We start from the raw sequence: 23,885 nt of genomic DNA on the forward strand, positions 1-23,885 counted from the left end.
GCTATTCCTTTTCTCCGATCAGCACCAGATAGATCGGTCTTCCTTTTACGCGCTATGTGTAAACGAATCAAGGATCGTAATTGACAGTGACATCAGACGCCATAAAATCTTTAATTATACATCAAAGAAACTAATTTGACAATGACAAGTGACCAATAGTGGTTGGATGTCTTTATTTTTAACTTTCAGCTCTCAGACGAGTTCAGACGGAACTTAAAGTCATTTTATACAGATGGTCCCCATGTAGATTCTCATGCACTGAACGTGTACATGTTGAAAAAGAATCAAAATTAGACATTCATATTTCCATAATTATGATCAACATGATCAAATGTGTACTTATGGAAATTGCATTTTTTTAATTTCTTTTCTTTATTATTTAGCTGCCATGTGTAGATGAGTACAACATACTCTGTGTAAATGTAAAATGTTCACAGGGCAGCAACTGCACTTACCCACTTCTGGCACTGAGCAGTTGATATGTATTGTGATCGTGTGTACCTATTTGAAGCATGTCCATAGCAATATTTTGCCATTTTAATATTAATGTCGTTCAATTTTGAGAGAAAGCGAAAATGAAAGTTGAAATATTTATGAACCGTTGAATTACATCGGTCGAATTTCTTTGGTACGAGCACAAAGGACTGTTTTGCCTTGGTGCCCTATACTCAGAAAGAAACTTTATGATTATTATATAGTATGTCTACATAAAAAGTTGATTATTCCAGTTGTACAGTTGTATAATGTGACTTTAAAGTTTCAATCTCACATTATATGTATTGTATCCAGGAAGTTATCCATAAATAAAAAAATTCAATTTCCATGAGTACACATTTGATCATGTTGATCATAATTATGAAAATACGAATGTCTAATTCTGATTCTTTTTGAACATGTACTCGTTCAGTGCATGAAAATCTACATGGGGACCATCTGTATAAAATGACTTTTGGTCACACGAGGGCGACTAACAAGATATTCAACGGTCTAGGGCTTATGCCCTTGTCTTATGTCTACTTAATTCAGCATGGTTATGATTTTGTCTATAAACCACGGCCATAAAGACGTCGCTTATTATAAATTTTGCCCCACTGTTTATATGGGTATTCACTTTTCGCTTCTGCTTTGGACACTCAATACAAGGTTTAAAACAATAATTTATACAATAATAGTGAAAACTTGTCCACGAATGTTTTCAATTTGGGCCTTCATTTAACTAATTTTCGGAATTTTCGAAGTATTGTACGCAATAATAGTGCCAAAATAGTCCACCAAATGGCTTTAATTGGGCCTTTAGTTTCATACTTCTCAGTCGGAACATTCCCTCTCAGACACCCACTACGTATAATTAAGTCGCCCTTTTCGTTTCTGCTTTAGACACCCGAAACTTTATAAAAAATCCGGGGGGTGGTCTTCGAAAAATTTAAGGCTTAATTCTGCCTTCATTTCACCAATTTGCGGCTACACTAATATATTGTACACTGTAAAATATTACCGTTATTTTACGGCACTTTACCGTAAACTTTACGGTTATTTACCGTAAAATTGAATTACTATTTCACTGAAAATATAGGCATGTTAGTACCGTTAGACTGTATTTGTTTATTTTGTTGTGTGTGTTAAAGTGTTGCATCTTCTAATCATTTAAAAAGTAATAGCTGTATTGTCCTGACAGATTGTGTTTAAATGGTATTTCGTATAATGTGCAGTGTTTAGTTACGGCAACAACTGTCATTTTTACGGTAGAATGCTGGCAACTTAGTTGCCAGGTATTCTACCGTAAAAATTACGGTCAAATTTTTACAGTGTACACAATAACAGTTACAAAATGGTCCACCAAATGGCTTTAATTGGGCCTTTATATTGCAAAAGTTTCTCACTTCTGAGGGGGCATATCCCCCAGATATCCCCCTTTCACATTTTCTACATCCGTCACGGACTGCTCCCACTTTCAAAATCGTTCCGCCGCCGCTGTGCCGAAGTTATACTGTTCTGTGTGCATGCTCGGGTGATCAGGTGATTGGTGCTTTCACTTTTTGCACACGTAATGCCTATTATTATATACACCGCTATGTTCTTCTTTCCTTGTATCAGAGAGCATTCCCGAAGTTCTCCTTCATAACCTGAATATCATCAGAGAACATCCTTCTCTTCTTCAAAACTCCTGTCAGAACCTTACAACACCACTGTGTAAAATTTAAATAAGGAACGATGTTAGAGCAATCTGAATTGGATGACTTGAAAAGGAGGATGAGAGTTCATAAGGGCACTGCAATGTTTGGGAATGATATATACAACCACGGCCATTTTGTTCATTCTAATGCCTGGTCCATAATTACAACTATTTTCTGTTGGACGGTCTGATGATAATGTTTGTTCCGGCTTCATATAACCAGGAGGTTGACGAGGTTCATATCCCGCATCATCAGTTACGTTGTATAAATAGTTCTTATACCATACTGATCAAAATAATGTGACAAAATGTACATAATGTGTGAATGCCGAGAAGCATGCCGAGGAGCAGTGGCGTAGACAGCTTTCTTGGTAGGGGGGGGAGGGGGTTGCAAAATACAAATTGGGGAAGGGGAGGGTTTTTTGCCGGTTGCATTTGCCCTTTTCTGTTCCTTTGCCTTCCTGATTTTCTTTTGAGGGGGAGGGGACTTTTCTCTTTCATTTTTGTCAGGAGGGTACTCTGTCCCCTGCACGCAACTGGCTATGCTGACTGCCGGGAAAGATACTGACCTAATGCCAATTCAGGACGTCAGGTCATAGATATGATAGTGAATTTGCGGGGCTTTTTGTCACTCGTCCTTCCCGAATAGTAAAGAAAGTTCCCTGCTTGAAATGATTCAAAATATGCAAGTCAAAGAAACCAATATTGGTGGCTTAGCACGGACCTGGACGGGAATTTTTATTAAAAATTTCCCTTAAAATAACATGATTATGAATATCTGTAAGTTATGCTTTAATTACCTTCCATTTGTGCTTCGCATCTCGTTTAGTCTTAGCCCGAGTCTTGGGAAGCTGCTTGGTAACCAGTAAGGTACGGATAGGATAACAGTTTTCCTTCCTTGTCAATGATAATAATAATAACAATTACCATAACAATGATGATGATGATGATGATGATGATGATGATGATGATGATGATGATGATGATGATGATGATGATGATGATGATAATGATAATGATAATAATAATAATAATAATAATAATAATAATAATAATAATAATAATAAAAGGCCCCTAGTCCCGGTGGCTGCTCGTCGGCAACAGAGTGGCAGGGGTGCTAAGAATCAGCCGGATGATTGGTTGCCATCTCAACAGGTACAGCCAGATGAAGATACAAGGAAGACAACCAGGATCAGCGTAAGTAGCCGGAAGTCCATAGTGCAGTTATGTCCACGGCAAATTTATCGTGACCTTTCCAGCCATAAACCCGCTTTGTAAAGATTAAACCGAGATATGCAGTACTAAACCATTATAGTAATCGATTGTCCAATGCAAATTTATTACCACGTGATAATATTAATCCAATGAGCGATCGGATTGTCCGCTACGGTTGACTAATCCAATCGATAATGACGCTATTGACATGTACGGGCGGAGCTCCACTGACCGAGTTTTGGGGTATTTTTCACTGGTTTGCTGTCATTTACTCATCAAGGCGTTATTATAAGGACTATGCTAATGATTTAAAGATTGACATGTAGAGAATAAACCATACTTAGAAAGTACTAAATTTGTCCGGTTTCGTGACACCCCTCTTCCAAATGCGACCAAGCCAGGGCGGCCCTGTGAAGCAAAATGTGCATTGGAATAACACGGGAGTTTGGATAGATGGTAGGATTTCTTTCTCATACAAATGAATGGTCCCCCGTTATTAAAGCTTGTACCGGGTTGAAAATTCAGATATTTTGAAAAGAATAAGTAATTGAATTGAAACGTAGAGCAAGGACTAAAATCATAGCATTTATACTTTTTGATATATGACGCTAACTAGTTCATCTACAACACAGCGCTACCAGTAGGGGTCAATTGCCCCTGTGTTGTGTGCATACGTGTAGGCAACAATAACTGCATGTGGCGACAAAATGCCAAAATGTTACAAAAGCCACAGCTGAGCAGGCCTCAAATACAAGGAACCGCACTGTGACAAATAAGCCAATAGTGACAAAACCGCAAACTCTAACAAAAGACTGCTGTCGAGGAACCTACAAAGAAAAGTAGCTCCAGTGGTATTAATGTAGGAACCGGGAATGTCAGGACGCTAAAGACGGAAGGTCATTGGGAAATCATCCGTGACGAAGTTAGAAGATTTGGTCTTGACATCCTTGGCCTCTGCGAAACACACCTGACAGAAACAGAGACACTCATCAACAAAGATGAATAAACCATCCTTCTAGCATATAGGAAAGATGACATTGGCATATAGCGATTATCATTATACAGTATTATAGACATAGTGGACCTGGCAGCCTAAATGCATTCTGATCGATAAACAAGGGCATTTGGTTTATTTAAATGAAGCGCCTAAAGTCAGGTGGGTGGGTGATAAAGAAGTGTACATCGACAACTAAAGCCTGCTTTATAGACATAAGACCGCACAAAGATACATTTGGGATACGTGCGGGCAATGGTACCACTTTTTCAAGTGGTGCGCTTACACATGACTTTATTGTTGTCACTTATTGATAATTGCTTGCTGTGTAAAGCGTCAATATGCTGCCGGATCAGTGACCAATTTAATGGCGGAACCCCTTTGTTCGAAACAATGGTACCACTTTTATGAATAGCCTGCAACCTGTCGGCAAATCAAATCGGCATCAAAGGAACAATGCGTTACGTAATCTATTTCCCCTCTTTCTATATATCAACCCTCCTAGTAAGATGGTCGCAGATTTATGGGAGTCAACTTACCCACTATCAAAGTTCTCTAGTTCACTTGAAGATAGCAGACCTTTCTTTAGTGCTTCTGACCATGACATCTTAATTTCTGTTGAATATGTTTGGTAATAACTGGCTAATCTTCCTCTGCTGATAGATTTCTCCATGTTTAATACAAGCATCGCCCACTAAAGTTAAAAAATAGTGAAAGCAATAAAATAATACGATTTTGTTCTCCCAATGGGCTTGGGAAAATTTGCTAATTGCGTTAAGGGATCGGGTAGCAACGTTTGCACAGTATTATTGTGGGACCTGAGAGCACATCAGACACATAAAGTTGCACTCTAAATACGAACGTTATCAGTTTGTTTTAAATTCGCGATATAATACAAATGTTAATGCAAATTATTTTTTTTTTAAAGGATAGTTTTGACATTTAACAGTCATCGAACAGCTACCTTCGACTATATACGTATTTATAAAAACGCACGTGACCCATGGGCACGATATACCAAGACCAGCAAACCTGACCAAATCCTCATGACATTGAAGAGAAGGATAGGAACTCTTTAGATAAATATCATAATAGTACTTTCAAAAATTGCATTCATCTTTTACTATGGTAGTTATTCCTGTTACATTGATAGATATATAATACAATTGTTAATGCAAATAATTAAAAAATGATAGTTTTGACATTTAACAGTCCTCGAACAGCTACCTTCGACTATATAAATACGTATTTATAAAAACGCACGTGACACATGGGCACGACATACCAAGATCAGCAAACCTGACCAAATCCTTATGCCATTGAACACTATACAGATAAGGATAGGAACTCTTTAGATAAATTTCATTCACTTTAAGTATTTATTGAATAGTACATTCAAAAATTGTTTTCATCTTTTGCTATGGTAGTTATTCCTGTTACATTGATATAGAGAGCTGTTAGTTTCTTTTTGTATACGCCGACGTACGTTGACCCAGTTTAAATTTAAAACCAATTGTGTGAAGCATGGTGCATCAATCGATTGAAAGCAATGGTGAGATTGAGGATAAAAGTTGTGAATAGTACTACAGAGAAGAGAAAACTGAAATGAAACCGACGAAACTGTGTTGTCTCGTGGCAATCTTTTCGCCTTGTATAGGACAGTTTATCACGTTTAAAATGCTACCTTAGGCCATTTAAATGCTTCTAACTTCGCTTGTAAAGGTCGCAGCAGATAAGAAAATGCATCTATTGAATCGATTTACCCAAATATGGTTTAGGTTAAAATCACATAATATGTCACATACAAAGAAGAAGAATCGTATTACCTGCCTTCTCCATTGCATCAGTGATCTCTCATGCGATCGTTGCATCATAGCAATGAGCATATTCAATGACAAAACAGCTACCAGTAGTAAGAATATTATGTACACGATGTAAGCGATGGATGGTATACGACAATGCTTCAAAGCACCAACCTGTAAAAGTTAAATTAATATTAAGGTGATTCCGTACGGCTGGCTAATATGGCTTGCAGTAAAATAGCTACAATAGCAAATCAAAATTGGGTATTAATTCATATCGTAGGACAATTTAAGATAAGTCTTCACTCCATCTATTTGTAAAATTTCATTAAAATTCTAACATTTCTTGTGAATTTCTTTATTTTTGAAAACTACTAAAATGTTTTCTACATTTTAATATTAGTGAATTTTGTGTAATCTGTATTTTCTACTATCAGGTATTAGAGAGCTTGCGAAATTCAAACGTACGTATCATACGCCCGTGCATCTATTCAAAATCCTGTCACATGAGAGTGATTTTGAATAGATGCACGGGAGTTTGATACCTGCGTTTGGAAATCGCGAGCTCTCTTATAATATTATCAACTGAAGGACTCAAAAATGGTTATTTGTGCTCAATTGTCGTCAGCTTTCATTGTAATTTACTGGGACTTCATTGCACTAGACAATTTCAGTGCCCGGGAATTTGCATTCTTAGTCAGTGGGAGTGGTCTAGTTCGTAGACACATTTCTGATATTTCGGGTGCCGTCTATCAGGCCGTAGACGACCCCACGTCATCATGCGTCTTGATAATGCGTAACACGCGTGTAGATGTGCGCGTATGTATCGCGCTAGATGCGTAGACTAGTGCGGAATACGCGAACGCGCTAGCAGTATGCGCAACAGAATACGTGAAGTTGTAAACAAGTTTCGTTCATTTCATAATGAGGGGAGTTTTTATGACGGTAACTTAGTTTTTGCTTTAAAAAAATTGTTTACAGTTATTAAAATAATATTTAACTGACTAAGAATGAGAATAAACGATAGGAATTTTTATTTTGCCTATCCTTACCTATGATAGACGACAGGCAGGTCCAATATTTTTTATCGTAGTGGATACCGCTGCGCCGGCATCCACTACTCAAAATATTGGACCTGCCTGTCGTCTATCTCACGGTAGAGGATAGGCAAAATAAAAATTCCTATCGTTTATTCTCTAAATATCGCGTGTTGAGAGACGGGCTGTTTTTATTCATTTTATGGCCAATTTGAGTTTGTTTAAAATAAAATCACGTGATTCGTGCTTGATAATTATTTTTAAACATATAAGGCAAAATGTTGTGATTGCCGGAGACTTCCTTTAAGATTTTAGATATATTGTATAGTTACTCTTTAGGTTTATTAATTCCGAAATTCGGGTCGTAATTTTGAGTATGTTTTGTGATTATATTACATGTAGGCTACTTACATCTGACTCTCCTAATGATAGCAGATGTACAGTTGTGACCGAATCTCCCCATGTGTTGAATTCATCTGCTATATTGTGGTCATGCTGGTCGGCATCTTTAAACAAGTAGTAAAACGCTGCAGTTGAAGACAATATGAGATAGAAGTCAAAGTAAATAGACATAAAAATGTTAAATTATTCCATTACCGTTACCAAGGAATGATTGAACCTGATCCAGCTACCTAGAACGTTTCGTACCGTGTTGCTGTGCTCTCATCCTTTCCGTTAAAACAATACATGACGTAACTCATTTGACTAGTTGACTAATTCGTTAGTTTCGTTCCTTTGTGCGATTTTATATTTCGAACCAATAAGTGTCATTTTAAAGAAAAGATTAACACTGATGGCGCTATTCATCTCGTGTTTTCATCTTTACCAGGGGTAGACACTGGTATAATGGGATTAAAACATCAGGAAAGGAGTAACAAATAGCAACGAAATTTTCAAAAAACTTTGTATCATGAAATGTTAGGAATGTCCTATATTAGGGACCGTTCACAAACACTTGTTAGGGGGGCCTGATGCAAAACAATTTCATCGTGAAAGTTTTTCAGGGCCCCCTTTTGACATGAAAATTATGGGTCAACCCCATTGAAAAGCATATAAACTCAATTTTCCCAGGAAAATTTGTGGTCATTTTTTCAGGCCCCCCCCCTAGTAGGGCCAAAAATTTCAGGCCCCCCTTTTTGCATCAGGCCCCCTATAACAAGTGGAAAAGAAACGAAAATCTATTTCAAAAAGAGCTGGAAATATACGTACATATTAGTGTGATGGTTGTTGGTATTCTCCAGGGCTAAAAAACATCATGTTTTGAAAAATTAACAAATGATCACTTCAAACAACTGTCGTATCATCTAACTGCTAAAACTTACCTTTCGAGAATGTGAACAAAAAGATGACATAGATGATAAAAAATGTCAAGACGTCCTCAGATAACATCTTGACAATCATAACAATGAGTGTCCCTAGGCGTTTGAAACCCCTGAAAGAAATTTAATATTAACAATGCAAGTAAAACAATACAAGCAAAAAAACAAAGATTGTACAAAAGATTGTCCATTTTACTAAACCTTTACCCCTTCGTATCTCAAGTAACCGTTCGCAAGTGACGACACCATTTTACTAGACTTTACGAAGGGTCGTTGTCGCAAATCCCTATTACTTACGAAGGGTACCAATCGTAAGTCATTTTAGTGAAATGGATTTTACAATGACTTACAATGCTTCGTGAAGTTTAGTGAAATGGACCCCTGGTCATGAACCAGGATCAGATACGGTACAGGATAACGAAATAAAAAAAATCCCTTAAATGGAATGGCTCCCATCATGTATAAGTTGTTCCATCATAAAACTGGTTCCAAATAGATCTTTGACTGTTTGATATAATTTTTTATCAAGATATGGCACTACTAATCATTTTGTTCAGATATTTCCCCTTTCTTGCACTGAAACAATCTATATAACTCTCACTTAATATGTTTTAACAGGTCACCATTGTGTATCAGAAAATCATCATGGGATACTAGACGACCCAATGAATTAGGTCGACAAAAAGGAAAAGTAATTAACAATATTGGAGCCAAATGAAAAAAACAAAATGAGCGTAATGAACAGAAAAACGATTAGAAGTGGAAAGTGGATACCTAAGTGGCCTCATCGTGACCGGCGAAAAGGTAATGCAGCTAATACAAAAACGTTTTAAAAACGTTTTAAAGAAGTTATATTTTGGCTTTTGGTTTAGGTAAAAACGTTTTAATAACATTAAAATGTCGGGTTATATAAAGGTCATGATAAAGTTTTAAAACGTTTTGTATTAAAACACACTACAACAATATTTTTGAAATGTTTTCAAAAAATGTTATTGTAAACTATTTTTGCAAACATTTTTGCCAAATATTGTGTTAATACTTAAATAACATTATGTTAAAATATTTGAAACCAGCAAACACAGAAATGTTCTTAAAATGTTTTTTTCAAAACATTTTAATAATATTTAAATGTCGGGTTATATAAAGGTCATGAAAACGTTTTTAAAACGTTATTGAAAATATTTTGGGCAAACATTTTTCGCAAAATATTTTTTCAACCCCAAAATAACATTCTGTTTACAATGTTTTGTATCAAGTTCTCAAGAATGTTTTTGGAATGTTATTAAAACGTTTTTATACCCTTTACATAACCCGACATTTAAACGTTTTCTGTAAAACATTTTTGTTTGCTGAGCAGTAGAATATCAAAAATGTTTTTTAAGGTTATGAAAACGTTTTATACTCTTAATATACCCTTTATATAACCCGACATTTAAACGTTTTCTGACAACCTTTATAACCTTTTGCGAATGATGTCGAAAACGTTTTGTGTTTGCTGGGAATGCAGCTAATAAGATGGAAAGTTGATTGATGTCTTCTTCTTTCTTCCTTAAAAAAAACTTTGGTAGTTGTTCTTTAGAGAATATATTGGAAATCCTTTCTGGCGTAAACAATTTCACGTAAATTGATTATATATTTGCAGATTATGTATACTTACTTGAAGAAGAAAAGCAAATATGACCAAGCCATTGGCAAAGACATGATAAACAAGATATCCTCGGCACCCCTCAGATGTAGAAACCGGCATGGAATACAGAGAAACAGTAGAATGATGCTAAGCATGAACAGACATTTGAAGGGCAAATCACGCTGTATTTGTTAAAGGAACAAGTCGCAAATTAATCAATCAACCAATGAATCAAGTAATTAATCAAGCAATTAATTGACGAATCAACTTGAATTAAGTAGTCAATCAATCGCCCTGAATCTTAACAATGCAATCTTAACGTCTATATGGATAAATACAATGACAATGAAAACAATCTATATAGCTTCTTGAATGAATTTTATGACTGATTCTCACAACTAAAATGTTCACTTGCGTAAGATTTTGGCTTGCAGGTCGCTACCCACAATATTCGATCATAAATTTTAAATTCAACGACGTCACGAAATTAATATTCTTGAAATTTGATACAAAAGGGTTGCAAACTAACATACAGTATAGTTGTGACAGACTCGCTTACCAAACTTTCAAAGTATACGGTGAGAGCTTCTCGTGAACGAACTTCACGTTGTTCAAAGTACACTTTCGTGGCACTGCTGATGATGAGACCAACTTCAGCAACAACTCGTAACTGTATAGAACAGTAAATTTGAGTCAATGTTATATTATATCCTACTAAATCAAATAACTTGCAAGAACGGCAACAAATTGTGCAATAAAATTGGCAGAAAATGCTACTTGCGCAAGTACAAATATAATTAAATACTTCTGGAGAGGGGGCTATAGCTAAAACAAAAAATGTCCTATACCTTAGTGGTTTATATGAAACAAAGGTGGCAAGTAGTCGTGGGCGACCCACTCGATCTTGCCTTAATATGCCTCAATGAAGGAATTGCCGATCTCACTGGAATGTAAACCCACGTTGTACCACTTTAGTTGACCTTTTCGGTAAATCCCATAATTCCTTCCGGTCAGACCCGAGATGTCATCATTTGACCGAAAAGGTCAATTTATCAGGACTTACTTGATTTCTTGCATTCGATACATTCAGTAGGTCATCTTCAGGTCGTAAATATACAGCTACTGACATCATCAGGAGATGGAGAATTGTCCAGAAGAACGTGTAAATAAACGTTGTCTGTAAATTATAAATGTGTTTTTTTTATCTCTCACACTTTAATGGAATAGAATGTCAACTCACACAAACCGATAAAAGAGGTAATGAACATTTTGAGCGTTAAAAGTAGTGGGGAATGGTACGGACTGGTAGCCGTCTGTGAGGTTGTGTAATATTTCCATTCAGCAAAATGAAAATGGTTTGAATTATAAACAATGACCACTGGTAGAAGTGTGGATATTCTTTTAAATGTCAAATTAAACTATATAAGTTCGGACAGAAAGTCCACCAAATATTATAAGGCGTGGCAAACACCCAAAGATAATATTGATAAAGATGTTACAAAACTTGTAAGGCGAGTATGAAAGCTTACCCGAGAGCAGTGTTGCCATTTTTTATCCAGCAAGTCCTTGATGACCTGAACCTCTAACATCTTCAAGTGCTCCAGGCTATCATGTTGAACAATTGTCCTCAGAGCTGAAATTGGATCTTTGGGAAGAAATGTTATCAAAAATATGATGATTACATAGGTGGATCCACATAGTTGTGAATAAGGCGTCCAATTTTCCCTTTTTTACAGTACACTCGCCATTCTATCAAAATCAAAAATAGTCTTTCGAAAAAATTGATAATGATTTTTTTTTTCTGGAAATGTCAAAGTAAATAAAAATGCGTTAGCTTACTTGGTTTCCCATTCGGCTCAATTGAATCCAGCGTAGATAGTGGATACGCAACATGCGCCACATCACCATACACCCATTGCGTCTGGCATGACAATTCAAGCAAGTATGTAAACAGCTCGGTACGACCAAGTTTGTAGGATAACTGAAAGGGTGTAAGTCCTTCGTTGTTTTTAATTATATAACTGGCTGGTTTCTCTGCATGCTTGATCACATGATGGAACATTGTCTAATTTAAAGAAAAATAGAGATTCTGGATAGTTAAGAAAACTGAAGTCCTAGTCTCATATTTTCCATATTAAGTTGTTAAGAGTGCAACAGGCAAATACTGTATGCCCACTTTGATCAAACATGGTTTTCATGGTTTTCTTGCGGGAAGCATCTCCTTTCTACGATCAGAACTGTCTGTTTTTGTAGTACTAATTAGTATTTTTGTAATAGTAATTTTAATTTTAATAGTAATGATAGACGTGGTAGTCATAATAAATTAAGAATAGGAAATGTAATAGCGTCGGTCTTTGAAGCCTGAATTTATGGGCGTCGGGAACCGCCACCCCCTAAAAAAAACCCAAAACAAACAAACTTGCACTTCCACCCCTATAGGCTACATACCACTAATAAGCCTGGGCGATACATGGAAACACGACGAGTAACTATTTGTTTGCATGGCATCTGAAAAGACTGCATTAAAATCGCTGAAATTGATCAAGTTATATAACCAAAAAAGTACTTTATAGGGTTTGATGCTTCAAAATGGTATATTTTCACTCATTATATGACATTTTTTGTTGTAATAGTACCAAAATTCATACGCACGGCTTCAGTTTTTAGTATTATATTCGCACTACCATATTTATTTGTAACTTTCAGTTTCGAGGGCGCACTGCCATTTTAAGGTGTTTACGGTTCAGTGCGTTAAAACAAAGGGTCAACCTATGTTGAGTTTTTGATCATTTGGCATCTAAATCATATAGTTTCACCTGATATTAGTGGCATTTAACTGTGAGAGTTCTGAATATGAGAAAATTCCACCCGAAATTAGCCACTTTTCCATTGAAACCCGTGAAATACATAATTAGTGGTATTTAACCAACAGGGCATGCCTTTTTGGCATATGAACTGTTCTTTGAAGCTTGAATTTTTATTCTTCACTAATCTTTTTTTAGGGTCAGTCTTTTCAAAAAAAGACCCCAAACAACAAAAGCAAGTATTAATAAATATTGACCTTCTGATTATGAATGATTGTCATATGTGCCACAGTGTTTCCATAGGAATCCTGTGCATTAGGATCCACAGTTCCTGGGTGGTTGCCTTTTTCTATCAGATAATCATATATCTCCATGTTTCCTGTCGAAGCCGCGAACGCCAAGGGATACTCTCCGTAATAAGTCTGCCCTTCATATGTACTGGTATTGCGAGGTCTGAAGAATTTTCCCGTGGCTCTTCTATCGAGTTCGGCACCACTTTCAACTAGTAGCTTGACGGAGTCCAAGTCTCCTCCGTTAGTGATCGCAATATGTAAAGCGCTTTCACCTAAAATATAGGAAACAATTCTAGAATAAAGCAGGAAAAACACCCTATGCCTCTTTGGCCCTTGAACTTGATTAAAAAACTGCGAATAGCTTACATAGGAGGTTTTGCTTTAAACATGTTCAAGGGCCAAAGACACATAGGAGGTTTTTCTTGCCATAGACGATATGTAGCCTATTATGACTACAATGAATTTATCGCATAACGTGCAATGGAATGCATTATACCGATTGTGCATTTTGCAAAGGCGTATAGGCACAACCTTTCTTCAGCCAAGTTATTAGTAAAAAAAAACACCTTGATTATTTTCAAAATTGTAATTTTAAAGATATTCACCTCACGACCATTGTCCCCGCACGAAAGTGCCAACACGTTGGACGTGGGAGAGTGCGTTTTGTCCCATTTTTAATATAGCACTGTGTTTTCGTGGACATTCCATAACATCGGTTTAAGATTTATGTCTATATTTGTCTTGAAAGAAATATCTTTGTTGCAGCAGCACCGAGCTCTCTAGACACGATCACGGATTATCAAATTTGTCTATATCTGTCATTTTATTATACTACGAATTTTAGGGAGTTTATTATTATATATATAAAAAAAGGTCCGAAAAATTAGTGAAACTCTTTACCAAAGTAGTAATCGCCTTCATATATATCATAGACCAATGCAGGGTAGACTTGCAGTAAAGCTTTGGCAATCGCTTTGTGGTTATCAGTATTGTTGAGATAACAAAGGTGGAGGATCGTTTCTCCATCAGCACCTCGCTTCTTAATATCCCAGCATGCTTGGTGTGGTTTGAATTGGTTGATGGGGTCTTCCTTGTACTTCATATGCAAATTAAAATGAAACAAATTATGATTATATATTCATGTTGTAAAACGCGCAAAGAATTATATGACATTATGGGACTGACATGTATCAAACATGTTTGGCATCGATTTAAGACGAGAGTCACATTTTACCAGTTTTAGCCATTTAATTCAAGGCAGTAATAAATAGTCAGGCTCTGAGTCACGCGCGGATGGGAAATAATGTTCACTCTATGTTTGGAACGGTTTCTAGACCGACATTTTACGTTCCCGCAGGCTCCTTTTTGATAAAATGTGAAAAGGGCGATGGTGGTAATTTTGGTGAATTTTAGGCAAACTTATTTTAGGTAAATTATTTTGCCCAGCCAATAAATTCAACCTGCCCATTGCCAATAAATGCACATCCTGTAAATTGTTTGCCTAAAAAAAAATTGAGCATCATATATTACCATTGATTAAAGTTGCGTTACAACTTCGAGCAGGAATAAATATCAAAGAGCACGAAGAGTAGGAGCAATTTCCACACAAAACCTGAACGTGTGAAAGTTCCCTTGTCTAAACATTGACAGTGGCCCTAACAACAGGTTTCCACCAGGGTTGCTTATATCAATATGAAGCAAATATTATTGATAAGACTGAAATTCAAGACATAGTGTTACCTGTTCAGACTCGGTTTATTAATGTTCAAAGCAGAAATAATGTACAAACAAACTGGAAAGTAGTTTTGTGTAACCTAGAATAAGTGTGAATTGTGGTGACATCATTTGTTTGATAAAATTTCGGCAATGGAGGGCATCAAAAATGGCATTGTTTTGTTATTATCAGTGGATTTAAACAACTCAACTTCGTCAAAAGCAAGAATTGTTTTCGTATTATTTGGCCCGAGCAGAACTAATAATTAGTTGAGAATGATTTAGAAGTACTTGTCTATATTCTTATACTTATACAAATAAACCAATAAATTGGGACATGAGTGCTTATCGTAAAATATGCAGAGCGTAAGTAAAACTATATCGTTTTTCTTAGAATGTCAATAAGAAATAATGTAGGGGGCTGCAAAAAGTTCCAAATTTGTGGATAAAATAAAAACATTTCTATTTTCTTTAGTGGATATTAAAAAAAACAAACATCAAAGGTCCATTTTATGGGGAGAGCAAGGACACTTTGAAGGGCCTATAAAAAGATCTACGTTTCGGAAAATCTATTCTAGCTAACTACGTGTCTTGATGCCCCTTAAAGTCCCATTCAGTGATCCCAGCGAAAACAAAAATGAAAATGGTGTATAAATCCCTTAAAAGTGAAGGATAAGTCGTTAAAATTAACATTTTAATGATAATTAAAAGTATTAAAAGTATTTCTGAAATGAAAAATTGGGACCAAAAACAAGGAAACAGTATTATTAACTAAGTCGAAGCTCCATTGAAATACTTGTAGCTAATTTATATACTGTCAGTATATAAATTACAGATGGTCAAACTATGGATTTTCTTAATTTTTATATGACTATAGACGAATATATTGGTAGTATGCTTTTATTTGGTGGAATTGAAGCAATTATTAGTGTATAGTGTAAATATTAACACGTGCTAAAAAATTAAATGACTAATCTCAGCCCAAATATGAAAATAGAAGATGGAAGTATACATATTTACCACATCTACATCTTTCGTTATTTTTGTACGATACTCTATGTAGTCCTCTTCCTCAACCAATCTCGGTTCTCCCGATCCACCTTCATACAAAAATCCCAGTAGTTCGGTCTTCAGCATGGTCTGCAGCTCAAAAAACTTATCATACACGCTAGGATCATTAACAATTCTCAGATATTTCATGGACAAATCCTTGCCATTTGAATCTGGAACATCTTTGTCAGAAACATTGGGCAGGTTAACGAGTTTGTACAAGGCATTGTGTCTGTGTTTATTTTGTCGTTTCCAAGTATCGTCATCTTTTCTCCATATTATACTGGATATTAGATCTTGGATTGGTATCAAGAATTGTTCACAGAGGTATTGGTCCAAGCGTAGCGCGGCTGTAGTTTCCATGGCTGGGGTTTGTGTTTGGTTAGTTTCAGTCATCTTTTCGGTAACATGCTTCTTCTCCTACAGGAGTAGACAGAATTTCACGAAACCAGCTTTTAAAGACCATTCATTGACTATATTAGTCCGGTCAATTATAGTCATAGTTTAAAAAACAACAACATTTTTTACGTTTTATCGTGATCGTTAACTATGTTTGTGTGTTCGTTCGTTTGGTTGTTTTGTTTCTTTGTTTTGTTTCCAAAACTTAAAAAAAAGTCAAATCTGGTCTAGGACATACATGTACTTGAAGAGTTTGGAAGACTTTTGGAAGCATATAATTTGTTCTAGTAAATTAGATTAATGTCGGCCAAAGATTAATCGCAGCACCACTTGATAGTGAAAGTACATGTTGAATAGCGCGGTACATATTCTTCCATTGACAAGTGTTTGGATAAAAGAGATTGTGATTTAGGGCCTACATCGTTGGCCACAATGTGTTGAAATTGACCATATCACGCGGTATATACGACAACGTGAATATGTCCCCATCGTACGATCGTATGAATAAACGGTCGGATGGCGTAAGGAATCAAGAACATCTCAACCTTTGACCTTTGTGGAATCCCGTGGAATTTGACTTACTTCACAGAATCAATTTATTAAAACACGCACATAAGTCCAATCCTACATACATACCCCATCCAGCCCATGTGATGCACATATCACAAACGCACCCCGTGCACACACCCCCCGTATACAATTTTAATTGGGTGTGTGGGTATTAAAATACACACACACCCACATAAATACATACATTTGCTATGTCTAAATATGGCGGCCTCATTATGGATTGAATGTCTATTCCAAAAATGACTGTTAATTAAAAGAAACAAAAGTGTATTTAATATTAAAACATTCAATAAAGTTCATAAAAAGAGTCATACTTGCCGACAGATTTTCGGAACAGATATTAGATCAGTACACCTATACTGTAAGTATGAAGCGTCAGGTATGTTGTGACTTTATGTATAGCAATAACGTAACATGTCTTGATAGTAGGAACTTATCGTTATTTTTTAATGCTTCGGTAATTCCAACCACAAAGGATTCTGAAGCAAATTCAGGGTCATATAATTTGGTATAATGCATCTAGCCAGCCATGTAAAGTGACATTGTCAGTTATTGACAAAACTACTTCTCACAATATTGTCGAATATGTTGCAAGATAATGTTATCATCAAATTGATATTTGCAACTTCAGGAACTAAATTATACTTTGTGATCTTCTTTCGTTAAAATGGATCCCGTTCTTACAAAACCCTGAACATGCTGGCTACCCTACTTTTGAGATTAACATAGATAGTATAATAAATATTTGTAATATATCTGAACTTGGCGTTTTTCGTCTTTCTGGATGTGACAATACGAAATACAAACGTTTTAATGTTATAAAATGAGGTTCTAGGAAAGATTAAGAAATAATTATTATCAAAAAATGCTAAAACAATATTGTCGAAATGTTATTGCAAAACATTTTCTGTCAAACATTGATAAAAACAATTGTGTCAACTTTCAAATAACATTATGAACAACGTTTTCTGAAACCTTTTTGAAAACATTGTTGAATTCTTGTGAAGAAGTTTTATAACCTTTGTACTATATGTTGAGAGGCCAAGTGGACTTACGGTCTTCTTGCGCTCAGGTCTTCAAATATATATTTGATATCATCTTAATCAGAACAAAATTCTGCATAACATATCTGAAAATGACACCATATTTTAGGTCTACTTTTTGAGAAAAATAGCGCTATATAAAAAGACCAGATTTTCCCGTGTTTACGTCCGACTGCTAACCGCGTTTTGACCTCGTGTGTTCATGCGCTCATCATCGTAAACATCACTCAAATTTTAGCGTTTTCTGTTCAAATTAGTAGAGATCACATTCACAAGTTCTAGCAAAACACGATTTGCAACACTAAAATTGTTAATATTGTACCGATTTTGCACATTTTTTATGCAAAGTTGGGACTATAGTCGTGATAAACTTTTACCGGAAACCGCTTCACAGGCGGATTTAGTGGTATGAACCCTCAATTAGTAGTAACGTTTCGCAACCTTACTGGCTGGTTGCTTCTTCTTGACCGAGCTGTATCCAGTACTAGCACTTGCTGTCTTAGCTGCAGTGTTGCCAGTTGATTTTTCTTGGATAAGCTGATTGTATGTATGACTGAGAAAGTAAGCTGCGCCCCTCATTGTTCATAGCTTGCTCGTTGCGTCTCCTGATCTAGATTGATTCCCTTATCCATCTTGGGAACTTATCACTTTCCCGATGAAGAATTTTGGCCCCCTCCCAGTCTATGATGTGGTTGTGTTCAGCAACGTCATCTGAAATAGCAGACTTGTGTTACTCTGAAACGGGTGATACCCGAGCGGCTCTGGTGCGTGTCCTTTGACTGGTTTTATTGGATTCTTTCTGATGTTCTTTCATTCTTGTTCCAAACTGTCTTCATGTTTCTCCAACATATGTGTGGATGCAATTGGGACATGGACTTTCAAACACACATCCTGATGTTTCACTTTAATGTCCCTTTTATCTTAAGTGGGTGTGTGGCTTCACTGCTGCAGAGACACTGTGTTTCTTAAGAATCCGCTGGAATTTCTCTGAGATACCCTGCATGTATGGAATAACCACCATACCCCGAGATCAGAAAGAATCCGATAAAATCAGTCAAAGGACATGCGCCAGAGCCGCTCGGTTATCATCTGTTTCAGAACAACACAAGTCTACAATTTCAGATCACGTTGCAGAACATAACATCAACGAACTGTGGTATTTAGCTGGACTAACATAGTGTGTTATCTGTCTGTCAAGTGGAGCAGAAAGCTTGCTCAAGAGATCTCCAAAAGAGGAGCTTACGGTAATCATAGAAGACCATTTAGAAAACACTAGCATATCAGCTAGGATAGTGAAGGTATAGCCTTCAGGACTTGGACAAAGACCGTAGCAGTACAGCATTTTTGGTCTGGTTGACAGGACGTCATTTTTACTAGTCTTTTTAATTCGGTCTTTCATTATTCGCTATTGCATGGTTCCGCCATTATGCACTATGTGCGGGGAGGCCCTCGAACTGGCAGCATACATGAAAGGAAGAATTATGTAACCTTACACAGAACGGTATGACTAGTTCAATTCCCATTCATGTATGCTGCCAGTTCGAGGCTCTCCCCGCACATAGTGCATAATGGCGGAACCGTGCAAGTAGCGAATAGTGCGTGTTAACTTAATCCTTCTACACACGCGTAGAAGTCTCCTCCGCAGCCAGTTTGGTTACGCTCCCTCCACACAAACAGTCTACCAATGGCCACTTATAACGCCGTTTCTGATTGGCTACACGTATGTAGCTGCAGAGCTGAACATACGGGAACTTGATTGACCTCTGTCAGCTGGCGAGATGGCGGGTCAAAATATTGCTCATGAATAATGAAGTAGCCGTCTAGCCGATCGGCCAATTGAAAGCTTTGTTTGACGTCAAGCTGGATGACGTTGTCAGAAAAACCATTAGCCAATCAAAAAGGATCAGTTCGTTATCATTGGCAGACTGTTTGTGTGGAGGGAGCGTAACCAAACTGGCTGCTTTGTAGGCTAGCGTAGAAGGGTGAATCGCGTAAACGCACTGAATCGAATCTGCCACTGCAAAATCAACACGTTGTTATACTCTCAATTTGAGACGAGACAGACTATAATAGATACTCGTTTGTCTGGGTTGACGGTATAGCGAGTCCTGGTTCTCTGGTTGGTTGGCCCCAAAAAGTCTTATTCAGCCCATTTGAAAGTACATAAAAATATTTTCAAAACTTCTACCAGTAGTTAAAAGACATTTCACTCAAATAAACATGCGACCACATACAGATTGTTATGGGATATACTAAATTTTACTTTATTGTTATAATACAACAAGTATCTACTATATATTTTTATAATACAACAAGTATCTACTATATTTTACTTTATTGTTATAATACAACAAGTATCTACTATATTTTTATAATACCACAAGTATCTACTATATTTTTCAAGTTAGGATGAAAATTAACCTAGAGTTTCTCTCCCTGTCTTTAGTATCAAACATGACGTCTAAGACAGAGTTTCTTACATGATTTTTGTTATAAGTATTCTACTTTTTTTTATTAGCCTTCAACTAGAAACATTACAAACAAGCTCTGCCACAGCCACTCATATATCGTAAACGGCGAGGGATTATCTAGCAGCGGTAAAACGGCGAGTGATTCTCTAGCAGTGGTACCTGTCAAAAAATCGCGGTTTGTAGACTGATAACGGTCATATCTTTTTGTCATTAGTGTTTTTATTGAAGAATCAACACAACGCACTCTTAAAATATTTCTGCTGGGTCAAACTTCCGAGTAATGACTCTGACTTCCAGTCTTTCCCAAGAGGCGTACCGACCGGGGACAGGGAGGGGTGTAAGTTGCCCCTGGATCAAACTTATTATTATCGAATATTAAACTTAGACAGTGGTTCTGCTGACCAAGCTTGGTCATCAAAGCATGTAATTTAGAGCATGGGATAGCATTTAGCAGATTTTTTACAAAGTCAGCCGTGCCGTAGGACGAAAGACGAACGCGGAAGAAACAGTCCCTTAGCTAGGTTGAAAATGTTATTTATAATTTTCAATAACAGTTCTGATAAACATGTTCAGTAATATTACAAAAGGCCAAGGGTAACAAATATTGATTTTTAATGTACTAAATGAAACATCATCCTTTCAAATGTTTCTGAAGGCTTCGATTATCAAATCCAAGGAGTGACAGGAGTGTGTCTATGAGAAGCAGTCCAAGTTTGCCATCCTCGGAGTATACTGGGTTTCTGCGTACCTGTATCATGGCTTCATTCAAAGCTGCTATAAAGAGGTTCACAAATAAATACGTTGCGATAGCCTGGTACGTAAGAACGATGATGGGTGCAACGTATCCATTAACATCAAGTAGCTCTTCGTATTCGATATCCCCGAGGAGGACGTTGAAGAGAGATGCGAACGCCTGTTTATAGTTATAATAGTTGTAAAGATACGAACCAAATAACAAATTGGCCAAAACTGTAAACGAACACAAGTACATAAATAACAGAATACTGAATGCGACGAGTTCTGCAGCAGATAGCGACATGGCGGTAGTTAGCAGATACATCCTAGGGTTGAGACGCATCAGATGTAGGAATTTTATCGTTGATATAATCACAAGAAACGCGAATAGATAGATAAAAGCGTTTGCTACGTTCGCCGCGTGCTGAAAACTGACAAACTCATCCCAACTATGACTCGTGTCCAGCCTCTTCATAACTACAAAGCGGTAAATGTACACGGAAATGATGCTATAACAGAGCATGATTGATGTAAACTCGACCCAGTTCCAGACACATTTGAAATATTTTCTTCCTTGCTGACGAAAATTCGATATTTCCACGTATGTGTAATATAAGACGTATATGAGGAAGATAAGCTCTATGACAAACATGAAGAGATGAAAGTTAGCCACAGAACGATACAGGCGAACACTCTGAATGAATGGATACTTGATGAAGTCGCCCGTTCCAGGCATTTCCAGAGTAAATGTAACTACGCAAAAAAGATTTGTATTCGCATTGTAAACGGTCCATTCCACGAACAGTGCTCTGGTAAGCTCATCTAACCAACTAGATTCGCGCAATTGGTTCAACATTTGCAAAGCCTCTTTAGGCGTCGCATTCAGGTGTGCCATGTACCCGCCACCATCGTAAGTGTTCAAGAAACCCCAGAAATGCCCGGCGATTTGGGAGTGATACAGCCATGGATCGTGACTCTCAGAGGGGTCGACAGGGGATGTCCACGAGCTGGCGTTGTATGAACTCTTGTCCTCGGCGCTGAACGAATAGGGTGCATTGCATGAATCAATGATCTCTTTGAAATATGATGCCGCCCCGCAGGATTCTGAAAAATCAACGATGAAATATGTTTTACTATTACTGTTTTTGCAATTAGCCTTCAAATGAAGTAGAAACAGTCCATCATTTACATAATTGGTTGAAAAAGCGACCAACTTTCAGGGCTATGTGGTATACTTACCGTCTACACGACAGGTTCAGGAAATATTAATAAGATTTGGTATTGTTGGGTTGTGGATTTTATTGGCTTATTGGTTACTCAATTTTTCAATATACCTTTATAAATCATATTCAATACGGGAAACAAGTCAGGCCAATATACTCAGGGAAGAATGCCCAGTTTTAGACACCGGAGAACCCGGAGAAAACCTGCGAGAGCTGTATTTACTGAAAACCAAATACACATTTATAATAGTCTGGGAACGGCCGTGGCTCGAACCCGGGAACCGTTACCGCTAATCCAGTGGCGTAACGTTAGGCATTCTACTGGGTGGGGCCATGATTGGGGTGCACCAGGCGTGATTGGGAGCGCAAGTCTTTTTCGGAATTTTCATATGGGATTTTCTAAATGTTCAAATCGATTGAGGGCATGCGCCCCCTGCCTTTATTACGCCACTCCACTGCGCTAACCCGCTCACCCAGTTGATACTGCGAAACATTGACAAACGAAATAAAACTTACCGCGGCCAACTCTGACTTGTCTGAGGCGAACTCCCCCAGTAGATACGATTGCATATCGCATATCGCTACCTAATTTATATTAATTACTTGCAAATAATTTCAAGGCAAATTGTAAAATAAAAACGAATAATTATGCATGATCGTAATCCTCTCCATACAGGGAAGGAATAAGAACTTCCTCTGCCCAAACAAAAAAACCCTGCAGATCACCAAAGTCCTGTAACAGATAATATTTATGAAAATACGATGCACAATTAATAAGGTACCACTTTTTGATATAGCTACATATACATAGCCGTTTTCGCCAAACTTTTGACAAACATTTTGCATAAACGTAAATTCAAAATGTTTGGCAAACATTTACAACCATTCTTTGGTAAATCTATCCAATATGACGCTGACTTTGAGAAATCTACGCATCACATTAAAACATCCTCCTGAGTCATCTACAGATCTAGAATATGTATGTCAATTATTCTTTGTGCATGATCAAAGGCGCTCTTAGACTAGCTACATACTATCCGATGGACACCTAAACAAACAAGGATTATGCGCACGGTTGTTTGAAAAACTACGTCATTTTAAAGAAAAGGTGAACACTGATGGCGCTATTTATCGTAAATCGTGTTTTCAACGATATTTAAAAAAACATATCATGAAATGTTAGGAATAACTTATATCATTTGGCTTAAATTAAATCTTAGGTCGAACAATGGCGTGACCTGGGGTCACGACATTGCCCTTATGAACTCTCACCCCCTGTAGTTTAGTGTGAATTCTTACCTCGTGGTAAATGTCGTTGTCAAAGTATAGATCGTTTGCATGCTTAGTCAAATAATACGCGTTCCTGTCCCTGCCACTGTACGCCAACGCTAATACCAGCCACACAAAAAACATGTGA

General features: G+C 37.0%; 2 protein-coding genes across 2 annotated transcripts; both read right to left on the reverse strand.

The window, feature by feature from the left end:
• Positions 1-1,428: 1,428 nt before the first annotated feature.
• On the reverse strand, positions 1,429-16,428 carry LOC140171588 (transient receptor potential cation channel subfamily V member 5-like). The gene is made up of 14 exons (XM_072194867.1): positions 15,998-16,428; positions 14,165-14,360; positions 13,229-13,536; positions 12,007-12,232; positions 11,697-11,812; positions 11,231-11,344; positions 10,727-10,837; positions 10,198-10,349; positions 8,544-8,653; positions 7,633-7,748; positions 6,209-6,358; positions 4,922-5,076; positions 2,974-3,070; positions 1,429-2,186 (listed from the first exon to the last, which is right to left on the reverse strand). Exons 1-14 carry the CDS (start codon positions 16,421-16,423, stop codon positions 2,091-2,093), a joined length of 2,373 nt encoding a protein of 790 aa, XP_072050968.1. The 5' UTR covers positions 16,424-16,428; the 3' UTR covers positions 1,429-2,090.
• Positions 16,429-20,423: 3,995 nt separating this feature from the next.
• LOC140170927 (polycystin-1-like protein 2) lies at positions 20,424-23,045 on the reverse strand. The gene is made up of 2 exons (XM_072194124.1): positions 22,985-23,045; positions 20,424-22,349 (listed from the first exon to the last, which is right to left on the reverse strand). The coding sequence occupies exons 1-2, from the start codon at positions 23,043-23,045 to the stop codon at positions 21,142-21,144; spliced, it is 1,269 nt and encodes a 422-aa protein (XP_072050225.1). The 3' UTR covers positions 20,424-21,141.
• Positions 23,046-23,885: the final 840 nt, after the last annotated feature.

Source organism: Amphiura filiformis, chromosome 15 (assembly GCF_039555335.1).
Source record: "Amphiura filiformis chromosome 15, Afil_fr2py, whole genome shotgun sequence".
NCBI classification, from domain to species: domain Eukaryota; kingdom Metazoa; phylum Echinodermata; class Ophiuroidea; order Amphilepidida; family Amphiuridae; genus Amphiura; species Amphiura filiformis.